The sequence below is a fragment of the Limulus polyphemus genome, unplaced genomic scaffold (assembly GCF_000517525.1).
Source record: "Limulus polyphemus unplaced genomic scaffold, Limulus_polyphemus-2.1.2 Scaffold1772, whole genome shotgun sequence".
NCBI classification, from domain to species: Eukaryota; Metazoa; Arthropoda; class Merostomata; order Xiphosura; family Limulidae; genus Limulus; species Limulus polyphemus.
This window is the reverse complement of record NW_013667382.1, coordinates 9,567-21,787: the sequence shown is the minus strand read 5'-3', so window position 1 is coordinate 21,787 and position 12,221 is coordinate 9,567. Positions and strand designations below refer to the sequence as shown.

Here is a 12,221-nt window from a genome sequence, read left to right as displayed (position 1 = left end):
ATTTTACGTTACCGTACTTACTACACACACACACACACACATATATATTTTCCTACTATTTCTATATATATATATATATATATATATATATATATTTTTTGTGATGTTATTAAATTTGTGTTAGATAGAATATCACAAGATTTTGTAACAGTACTACGAAATTTAGTCAAGAGCTGCTGTGATAAAATAAAGAACATGAACAAAAAATTTCATGCATTAATTGTAATTTTTTATATTCACATATTTATTTTTGATTTTAGAATTTATCAAACTCAGAAAATAAGAATTATTTGCAGGTAGTACATGTGCATTATTTTGTAATATCAGAACTAATCAGAATCACATTTTTTTAAAATCAATAATCATTTAGTTTTGTTTTTGAAATGATTAAAATTAATTTCATTGAAATTAACTGTAAAAGTGTATATACATTTTTGCCAAGGGCTGTGTTTATATTTTTCCTTTTAGGAAACCTACAAGAACTTTTAGCTCCAGGTGTATATAGTCTTGGCCCACCTTTCCCAGACATAATGGTGTGTTATATTCTATTTCTTCTCTGACTCTGTTATCATTAATATTTTTAGATCATTTTTCAATAATTTAATCTTAGTAAACTGAACTAAATTGATAATAGTTGTGTCATAGATCCTATGTATGATGTCTTTTTACTAATCTACTCCTTATCGCATAAAATATGAGAGATGAATTTAAAATATATGTATGAGATAACTGTTCATTGTAATGTTGAAACATGTTCTAGGCTTTCAGTAGTGAGGTCTTTTTATTTTATACGAAAATGAGAAAACTGCAAGTCTTTTCATGCTTTCTTATTTGTATTAATTTGTTGCTAATGTAAAGATACCAAACATTTGGATTTAGACGTGCTTCATTCTTTCAATTATTTGATTTATCAGAAACAAATGTATTACATCATTTATTTTTTTTTCTATGTAAATAAAGTTTATTTTGTTAACATCAATGTAACTAGAAGCTATTGAAAAATATTGGTCAATACATTTCTTGCTTTAATTGTACACTTGGATCACAAGAAATTTTATCTGTGTTGATTCCTGGTGTAAATTGGACACAGTAACTTTTCTTGTGTTATTGCTTCTGTATAATCTACTACCAGTTGGTACTTCAAACTAAGAACTTTGATGTTTTCTCTCTCCTTATATCAGTTTACTTGTGTGAATGCTTTTATATAAAGAAACTAACGGAAAAGTACATTAACTGGTGACTGAAGAAGTCGGGTAATTTCATAAAAACTGCTAAAGTTAATGCCAATAGTTTGTTAAACTCATTCTAGTAAAGCAACTTTTATAGTTCTAACCACATTTCTGCCAGTGGCATAACTATGGTCCCCCTGCCCCATGTTGCACTTTCTGCTGCATGGTAGTTAAGCCACTGTTTTCTGCTATTAGTTAGAAGTTTCAGTTCTATGTTATATATGATAGCCCATTGTTTAGGTTTGAGCTTAACAACAAGCAAATCTCCCGAAGAATTTTACCTGAATGTGTAAAACTGTCTTAATTGTGACTGAAAAATAAATTACTGAGGTCTTAATCTTTAAGAAGCATATATTAAACTTTTGTTATTTCTTCTTCTTCTAGCAAATATTCCAAGAGCTGGTAAATTTCCAGTAATGATTAGTAATGGTAATATCTTTCAAGAATTTTTTTAATTGTGAAGGATTTCTTTCATTCCCAATAGATGAAAGAAACAAAACATCAAGAAGTTAATACAACCTATAGTTTCACCAAACTGAAGCGTGTTTATAATATAGATATAACAAATGCAAGCAATGTATCATACAGTCTCAGTTCCCTTGCTTTATTATGATATTTTTATTTTTAAGAAGAGTACTATAATTATCAAGTTACAAGTTCGATATTACATGTAAATTCATAAGGCTTATATGATTACATATTTTTGATTCAGAACTATGATGATGAGGAATCCTTTGAGAGTATTATCCAAGTCTTGATTGATAGAAAATCTCGTCGAGAAACCTTGTTAAGTGACCTAGCTAATAAACGTATGTAGAATGGAATTAATTTTTATTTATGGTGTGGTAGCTAGATCTGGACAACTTAATTGATTAATGTTATAATCAATAACCTATTAGCAGTGATTATATTGATTAGTGTCTTGTAATTGATTAATTAAAATTAATGTTATAATCAATAACCTATTAGCAGTGATTATATTGATCAGTGTCTTGTAATTGATTAATCAAAATTAATTTTATAATCAATAACCTATTAGCAGTGATTATATTGATTAGTGTCTTGTAATTGATTAATCAAAATTATGATTAAGTCAATAACCAAAATTAGAGTTTGTTGGAATAACTGAAAATAATAATAATCTGTATCTAAGTAATCAAATATTACTCATTCTGTCATTGTTATGGAAGGCAAGTTAAACTACAGAAGCTATCTGCCACTCACAAATTTTGAACTGATGACTAGAGGGAAGACAACTGTCTAGCAGCACTCACTGCCAACCCCCCTTTTATTATATGTATCATGGTTTGGGGAACAATATACTGATCAATTAGATGAATATAATCAATTAATGGGACTATCGATTAGTTAATATTGCTAATCCCCCAGCTCTAGTAGTAACTTTTGGTCATTGTCACATTATTTAATATTAGGGATAACAACTACATTCTCTTTTACCATGTAAGACAAGCTTTGCTAGAAGGTAAACAATTTTAATAATGACGATTGTTATGCTAAAGATTGTCTCATACTTTGACTGAGTGAAACTCTTGAAGAAAAAGCTGAATAATCAAAAGTCATTGAAATATGATTAACAGTTGTAAGTGTGATTTATGCTCATTTCACTTAATTTATTCATAATAAGTTTGTTGACCACAGAAAATTTCTATGCATAATTTCTTCAGTCAACTTATTTTGATAGCAATAGTTACATGCTAGAACATTACATAAAATTGTATTGACTTTGTAATAATCTTTACTTTCTGAATGTAGAAAAGCAAAAAAAAAATTTTTTACTGACACTAAAGTAGTCATATTGAAGTGCTAAAGTCAAATTAACAAAAATATTAACGTTATTTGAAATTTAATTATATTACTAAATTATTTTTAATATATATATGTCCTTTTCAGAAAATGCCTTCAGGAATCAAATAATAGAGACAGAAAAAGAAAATGTTGGTATGAAGCAGGTAAGAAAAAGCTGGTGGTAGAATGTGGTAGTTGCGAACATAATTTTATATTTGAGATTTTTACTTTTTTTTTTAGATGGTTGAGGTTAATTTTACACTGTACATTTGACAAATTTAAAGTTATGTGATAGTGAAGTTAAACTGGGGAGATCACCCTCATGTTCAGTGTACACTCATAATGTTATAACTATCAGCAATGTTAATGAAAAATTATCATCATGAGATTTTGATTTTCTTTTAGGGTTAAAGTTTTATTATACTTGTGCTTGTTTTATATCAATATGACCTAACATTTGCTTCTAGATGAACTTAGAGATTAATTTTTTCCTGTTATGTAACACGAATATGTGTTGTAGTGTGAAATATCATGTTATTTGATTTTTTATCTTCACTAACTATACTGTGGTTAAAATGTGAAGAGATACGTACACACTTTGGAACAAATGTGACAACAGTGTGTGTTGGCACCTCACAAGAACATGCACAGTTCTGCACAAAGCATTATTTCTAAAGATATCTTCGAAGGTATACGAGTAGAATATGCAAGGTATATATGATGAATAAATAGCTGTTGATCTATTTCTTTTTATTCACATATCTGGATCTATTAATGAATTTAGCAGTCAAAAAGAATATCAAAGAGCTGAGTAAGGATATTTGTGTCACTAAGTTTTTACTACCTCAGCGACTACAAACTGTTAAGAGCAAAGCTAAATCTGATGTTGAATAGACATTTTATAATCCTAACTGTATATTAGTCTACTGAATGATGGTTGTTTCCTACTCACTAATTATAAGTGGATGCTCTAAAAAAAAAAACCATGACATGAATAACACACATTTTATTTTATTAGTTCAGTCCTTTTGTTTTTCTGTGTTGGTCAAAAATTAAATATAGACCAGTTATCATATCATATATATTTCCAGTTTAATTTTAAGATGAATAAGTTATGGTTATAGTTTTTTAAATGTATGAATAATGCATTGTGAATAAGTAAAACAGTTTGATTATTTAATCATATCACCATAATGTTTTTCAATTTAAAATTATATTCAAATGCTGATTCTTATTATGTAAAGCTAGACATAGGTATGCTACATGATTAAAGTCTGTTTAGTATTTAAAGAACTGTTTACAGACATTGTAATTGAGCAATTATTTATTCATTAAGATTTTTAATTTACTCTTCTAAGTGATGCCTTACAACCTCTATATATATATATAAAACTTATCTGAAAAGATGTTCATTGAGCAAGATAGTTAAGTAATGGAAAGCCAAAGAACATAATATCATAACCCCTTATCATCCTTGGAAGGGTTTTTTTCCATTACCATACCAATGCTTTGACCACAACAAAATAGGCACAAGAGACATTTGGCATATATATGGGTGGAGATGTTAATGGGCTAAGAAAGGAGCTGTCAGTGTTCTCTATGGAAGTGGAAAATCTTTTGCTGCAAAGTGTTTATGAACAGGAAAACTTGAAAGAAGGGTATCTTTTGTCAACTGGAGGAAAAAATATGTAATTATAGAAATGGATCAAGTATGAAAATATGTGGAAGTGATTGATATTATTTAAATGAAATTTAATTACTAAGGAAAAAGTTAGTGGTGATTACTGGAAGGAAAAGAGCCTGTGCCAAGACAGGTGCTAAACTCCTCAATGTGTAGTGGTAATAGGAATAACAGTATTCAAGTCATAGTGTTTATATTAGGTATCTGGTATGATTAGGAGCTGTCAGTGTTCTCTATGGAAGTGGAAAATCTTTTGCTGCAAAGTGTTTATGAACAGTATTCAAGTCATAGTGTTTATATTAGGTATCTGGTATGAAAAAAAAATTACATAATTATTAACAATAATAAAGTAAAAGTGGCTGCTGCCGGCCAGTTGCCTCCCTGTGTTTGTCGGTCCGGAATTAAGAATAGCACAATGTTAAATGGAATGCACACAATTGAAGGAAGGAGAGCCTGTGCTTTGTCCAGTGCTAAATTCCTAGGGTATGTAAAATAATAAATTAGTGTTTAAGACAGCATGGGACTTTGAAACTACATCCTAAGCCTTCTCAGAGCAGTGCTATGATGAGAAAAGTGAAAGGTGTAATTATGAATATAATGCTCTGATGGGAAAAGGCATTGCAATTAAGCTTTTAAAATCTCTTGGTACTTTTAACAAAATCAATAAAGATTAGAAGCTGAAAAGGGCTTACAAGCTTCCATTTCACTTCAAAAAACTGATTCTTTTCATGAGAACAAATAACTGAAAAAACCGAAATCAATGTGGTCCCATTTGATTACACATTTGTGAAGTTCTCCAGTGCAGCTTCAGTGGTTTCTGTGCTTTTGGTCTGCTTGAATGGGGCCTTAAAAGTTATTATCCATGAATTGTGGAGGATTGTGGAAATTTTTTTTATATTTAGCATGAACTTGCCACAATGGAAATTGTACAATTGGGTAAAAATGTGTAACCATGGTCACCAAAAATGAGCATGACTGGTGATAAAGGCTAGTATGAGACTAGGAACATTATTTTCAGACCAAAAAAAATTGTGTTGCTGTTAACGTGACTGACACATTTTTCTTCAATGCAACTCTCTATCAAAGTTTTTATTGGTTCTTCTTGAAAAAATTATATACAATTCTAGAAAATATGAATAACTAAGCCTAGTTGTCCACTGAAATAATGAAGGAATTACAAAAGCTGGTGACCTGATAACTCAAATATTTCAGTTCCCTCTATCTCACTATGATTGAGTTTTTTAATTAAGCTATCAGAGATTGGTAGAATAAAAAGACTGAATTATTTGAGTTTACGATCTGATCAATATTTATATAATATGCCATTTACTGTATGCTTTTTGCAAAATTGGGTGATACTGAACATGATATGGACATCCTTGTGGTGCACATTATACAAATATTGACTATTTATGATAGCCAACAAATGATCTGTTGCCCAAAATTACCAATAAATAATTGTTTTATTCTATCTCTAGCATGAATTTACCACCACTGTAATTTCAACTCATAGGCCTATTTGTTTATATGCATCCTACTGATAACATAGCTATGAAGGGAAGAGGCCCATTGTGCAGATGTTTATAATATTTATACAAGAATTATCTTAATTGGTAATGGGGCCACACTAATTCAATATGTTTATCACTGAATATAAGATGGCAAAAAGGATTGTACCTTTACATGTTCGCAAATTACAATAAATGTATACACACCTGTCTAACTTCAGCATAAAATTTGCCTAGAATACTGGTGAGTGTTCTGATGTTGTTATCCGTAATCACCCTCCTTGCAGTGCAGTGTTCCTTGAATACTCTTACTGCTCCTGTGATTATGTTTTAAGTACTCTAGCTGTTCTTTTCTGCAATAAGACTCTGCAACTCTTTATCTATGAGTAGGTAAAATCTTATGCAGTTAGATATGTTCACATTCATTTTACAAGTTTGGGCAAATTGTATGTTATTAGTGTGATTTCACTGTGCTGCAAAAACCTACATCTGCAAAGCTCTGCTGTGACAATTTATGAGAGTCAACAGTCATACAACTTGTTGACTAGCTTTTTAAGGCAACAGTTGAAATGTTTCATAACTTGTGTGCTCTTGGCCAGACACGGTGATGAAATCATAATGAGGATAGAATAATATATAATATTGAGAGCATATGTTGCACTGATGAAATACATTTAGCTCTTAAAACAATATTCTTAGAAAATTCTCTGATTGTTGAAAAACAATAGATCTCATTTTGTATTTAATATGCATGAAGTTAGGATTCCCCAACATCCATATGTAGTTTAGTTAGTGATACAAATGCATAAAAAGATAGTAAAATGTAAAAAATAATGTCAAGTGAACAGCTGTTGAGTGTAAAGAGAGGAAATTCAAGCACTTAAAAAAAAAACACGAGTTGAATGAATGTAATATAATCATAATCTAAACATTTCTAGAAAGAAAAATATATATTAGTAGTTTGATAAACAAGGAACTCGCTTTGAGACTAATATAGTTTGGAGTTGTCTTGAATGGAGAATGAAGAAACTATTAAAAATATAACATAATAATAAATGTTCAACTTTGTTGTCATCATCACTATTTGATGGTGATAAAACCTTGTTGAAAAGTAGTAAATTTGTTACTGTGTTAAACTTGTAATTAATCACCCGTTGAAGCCGTCACCAAACTTTATAAATATTATTAATATTACTATTTTGTATCTTTCAATCCCAGTGAAGATACAAATTATGATGTAACAACTCCATATTCCGTACGAGACAATTAAAAATTAGAAGACATGGTCGGACTTTGATTTCAATTTCGATTTTCAACTTTATAAAATAAAACAGTGTCATTAGACTTTAATTGTTGCTTTAATTTTTTTTTCTTCCAGACATGAAGTTTTATGTAAATTTTAATTTCTCCTTGTTATTATCTATACATGTTACGAAATTTTTGCTGGAAGGTTAGAAGCTGTATTTATAAACTTTAAGTTATTGTGTTAGAGTTGTAGCATAAAAATAAGAGAGAGAGAGAGAGAGTAAAAATTTTTTTTCAGAGATTAAATTATGAACAAAAGTCAATAAAGGGTTGAAGGTTCACTCTAATATTTGGTTTAGGAAATTGAAATATTAAAGATGGAACTGGAGGCTCGAGTACAACAAGTTCGGAGCTTGGAGGGCAAGTTGTCAAGTGCAGAACACACAACTGAGATCCTGCGTCAGAAAGTTGGCTACTATGAACGAAGCAAGCAAACTTTAGAATATAAGGTAAAGTTCATACTGCGGAACTCTAAACTCTACTCACAGTTGAAGTAACTTACCTTAAAATAATTGTGTTTTGCTTTGTTTGAAAGACAAAAATAAAAACTTTTACTTAGAAGAAATGAACAGATTTATTTGCAATTTGTATTTTTGTGAATAAAAGTACTACTGTCATATCTGGTATTTGAAGTGCATTGGATGTGGCACATGCAAGTACAAGAACTTTGTATAGCAAGATGAGTAGATGTCATGGAATTTTCTATTGATCTTGGCCCGGCATGACCAGGTGGTTAGGCCGCTCGATTTGCAATCTGTGGGTCGTTGGTTCAGATCCCCGTCACGCCAAACATGCCTGCACTTTCAGCCATGGGGGCATTATAATGTGACGGTCAATCCCACTATTTGTTGGTAAAAGAGTAGCCCAAGATTTGGCGTTGGGTGGCGATGACTAGCTGCCTTTCCTCTAGTCTTACACTTCTAAATCAGAGATGGTTAGCACAGATGGCCCTTGTGTAACTGCGCGAAATTCAAAACAAACTATTGATCTTTACTCCTGTTGTTTGAGAAAACTAGTGTTAAGTTTGTTTGAAAATGTGACCTTCTGGCATGAAAGAAGTTAGGCACTACTATTCAGGAGTCTCCAATGTTGATTAGTCTCTCGACTCTACTTATCTGTATTATGAGTGTTTTGCTTTCACCCAAAAAAAGCTACTTGTGTACTAGCACAACTATATAAATAATGAAACTTTGTAGGGTTTATCTGTTTGAGATCCGTCATATACAGCCAGATTACACATCATATTTAGCTTGTTAGTTGCATTATAGACATATTTTGTGTAATATGTTCAGTTTAAAGCAATGTCTTTATTCTAATTCTGTTTCTTCTTCTACATATATGCTGTTTCTTTGCCTGTATGCTTAGGTTTTACATTACACTGTTATTGAAGAATAAAAAAAATATGAATTCACTAGCAAAATTTTAATACATCATTTATGTTTTGATGAGTCTTGTTTATTTAATCTTTATTTTTTGGAAAAATGTACCATTATGATATCTCATTTCCACAGTTTATTTAATACAATATTTCCTTACTTAAACTCAGTTTAGAGGTATATTTGAGCAGTTTTGTTACTCAAAATACTATAGATTTTGTTTGATGAAAATGTTTTGTCACTAGTGTACTTCAGTCTGTAAGTTATTATTTAGACAATTCAAAATGTCCTTCAATTGTCATACCTTCGCAGCTATAACTCACAGTCTAAAATGTACCAGATCTTTGTTTTTATTTTATTATAGAAATATTTTTATGATATATATGCTGACATTTTTGTTGTAGTTGTCATTTTGGAACATTTCTGATTTCTAAGAAGCTGTGTGGTTATAAAGGAGATGTAAGGTGTATATAGCTTAAAATACTGCAATATGTTGTTTTAATGTTAGCATTTATGTTGAGGTAGTAGTTTTTAATTTCCATAGTTACTGTTTTCATATAATGTTGTAAGTTATAAATTTATTCATATGTTTTTTCTTTTTCTGTGATGATGCATTCCCAGTGTTTCAAAACGATCATAACATGCATTTACAATAATCATCTTGTGAAAAATGGGATCAAAATTGTGAAATAAAGTCTCAAAGCATAGGCATACATAGATATTTGTTCTTATACTATAGTTGGATGAAAAGAAAATGTTGCTGAGTCAAGGAGAGCAAGAGAAACAGAAAATCCGTGAACAGATGGAGGATCGGCTAGTTACAGAACGAGGAAGGATGAGGAGAATTATGGTAGAAATTCATAGGTGTAAAATAATTACACCACAACAGTTTAAGTGTATTCAGTGATTTATATATATATATATATATATATATATACAATTGTTATCTCTGTACAGCACGAATAAGGATAATGTTATATTTAATCTAACAACTGTCCAAAATTGTTTGATATACACATTCATTACTCTAGGATAATTATAATGTTTCCTGAGTTAGTTTTGAACTTGCTTTTATTAGGTTAGTGAAGTATTTGCATCTGGTAACTTTTATTGTATGATATTTGCTCAATAATGATTGAAAACTCTTACTACTACGAGTTTATTTACAAAAACAAACAAACAATTCATTGGGAAATATACTTCATGATATACTGTGAACTTTATATTTTATTTCCATGGAATGTATTTGGTCTGTAGTAGTTGTGAATGGTTTAAGAAATATAAACTGGCTTTTTAGATATTTCATAAAATTATCATTTGTGTATGATTTTTGTAAATATGGATTTGCGACATTATTTGAGTTTATGATTTTATTTTGAATAACCATTAGGCATTTAATAAGAACATGATTTGTTAAGATCAAATTTGTTTTTTCCTCTACAATAAGGAATAAGTTGTAAATGCCCTATTTCATTCCACATACAATTAAATCCTTGTGATTATTGCAAGCATCAGTTTTTTTTAGATATTTTTTATTGAGTTGTTAAATCCGTCTGATATCTTCAGTGGAATAAGTTGATTTTTTATTATTTTTTTAGTTATTTAATCTATCTATATCTTCAATGCCATTTTATAGGAACGAAGACTTGCAGAAAAACAGGCAGAACTTGAGGCTAAGATGTGCCTGACTGGTGAGAAAATCCAGCAGTTAAGAGAGATTCTGAATTCCCAGGAAGACTGGGAGTTTTTGTTAGGTGAAGGCTTGGGTCCTCGGCTCGTGTCATCTAGATCTGAACCTCGCTTGTCCCATGGAGCAGCTGCTACGTCTGGAAGTAAGTGAAAATAATTTATATGGTGTGCTTGAGTAAAAGTGGATGGCTGAAGAAAATCATTGGATAACATTATGAAGTGCATGTGAACACAAGTAAGCCTGTTTATAACAGAACTTCACAGAAAAATATTTAAAGAAGGTTAAAAGTTGTATTATATTGATTTTATTAAAAATGTTATTGTTATTCTGTTATCAAGAAGTAATTTAGTTTGTCTTATTTGGACTTCAAAGGTCAGAATACACCTGTTTCAACTCCTCAGTTAGACACCAGGTTGAACATGGAGCAAACTTCAGCACCTTTAAAGGTCAGTAAAGTTTTGGTTTAAGATATTATCAGTTAAGTGTATCTCAGTTCTTAATTGTGTTTTAACATACTCGTGAATCTTTGAGTTGGAATTAATTCATACATTAAGTTGCTGGAACTTGTGTTGAAAACATTTAGCAGTATTTTGTTCATTGAACATTTGTTTTGACAATTAAATTACTTATTGAGTTTTATACCACATTTAGGGGAAAAAAGATCTAGTACATCAAACCTTTATAAAACTAAAATCTGCAAATGTGATTATTTAATTTCCCTTATAAGTGTATTAATATTGACTGATTTTCTTACGAAGTAGTATAAACTAGAAACAGAAAAAGAAATTTCAATGAAAAATACAGTTTTATTTAAGTTATAATAAATATTTACTGATTTGATTTTAAACAAATTTGATTTTAAGTCTCTTTAAATTTCAGTGAACATAGCCTAAAAACATTTGCTGTTACAGTATGAACTGTCAGTGATGCATTTAATCAGTAATTTCAATATTTTCATAAATTAATATAATCTTTGTATATTTATAATTAATTCTATTTTTGTCTCTTTGAATGTTTTATTTGGTTTCTGTTTGTTTTACTCAGTTTGATGTATGGTTATTTCTGACATATTAGTTTTAAATAATAGTTTGTTTATTTTTGTAAAATTTTGATATTGGTCATAACTGATGAAACAGTTATAGGGCCAGATGTGGTCTAGTGGTTAGTGATTGTGAGTCCAAAAGTGTGTGTTTCATGTCTTGATGCCACAAAATCCTTCTCTGCACCGTGGGACAGTGGATTCCTTATTAGAGAAATGGTCAAAACCTACTATTTGATTAGAGTAGCCTAAACGTTGGTGGTGTCTGTTGTTCACTAGCTAACTTTTCTCTATCAGTTCAAAATTAGGACATCTAGCACAAATAATTTCTGTAGCTTTACATGTATATCCCCTCCCATAAAAAAACAAATGTAAGTTATAACAGTAATATTTTTTCAGCTGTGGTATGTAAGAAAAATTCTCCTTCTTGGTTTAAATATCACAATAGGTTATATATATATATATATATATATATATATATATGTATTATTGTCAGACCTACTTAATTTAAAATTAGTACTAGATAGAACAATAGTACTATTTAAGTTAGTAAGTAAATACTTAGTTTAATTACTTTAACTTGTCTT

The 12,221-nt window shown here is 30.0% G+C and overlaps 1 protein-coding gene across 1 annotated transcript in view; it reads left to right on the top strand.

The window, feature by feature from the left end:
* The window catches only part of LOC106464891 (kinesin-like protein KIF23), a 45,298-nt gene that overhangs the window by 27,581 nt on the left and 5,496 nt on the right, over nt 1-12,221 (top strand). Inside the window, exons 12-18 of the mRNA XM_022392694.1 lie at nt 469-533; nt 1,942-2,038; nt 3,141-3,199; nt 7,829-7,978; nt 9,645-9,755; nt 10,542-10,737; nt 10,968-11,041. Of these exons, the coding sequence (XP_022248402.1) occupies nt 469-533; nt 1,942-2,038; nt 3,141-3,199; nt 7,829-7,978; nt 9,645-9,755; nt 10,542-10,737; nt 10,968-11,041 (752 nt within the window). The remainder of the gene's footprint in view (nt 1-468; nt 534-1,941; nt 2,039-3,140; nt 3,200-7,828; nt 7,979-9,644; nt 9,756-10,541; nt 10,738-10,967; nt 11,042-12,221) is intronic.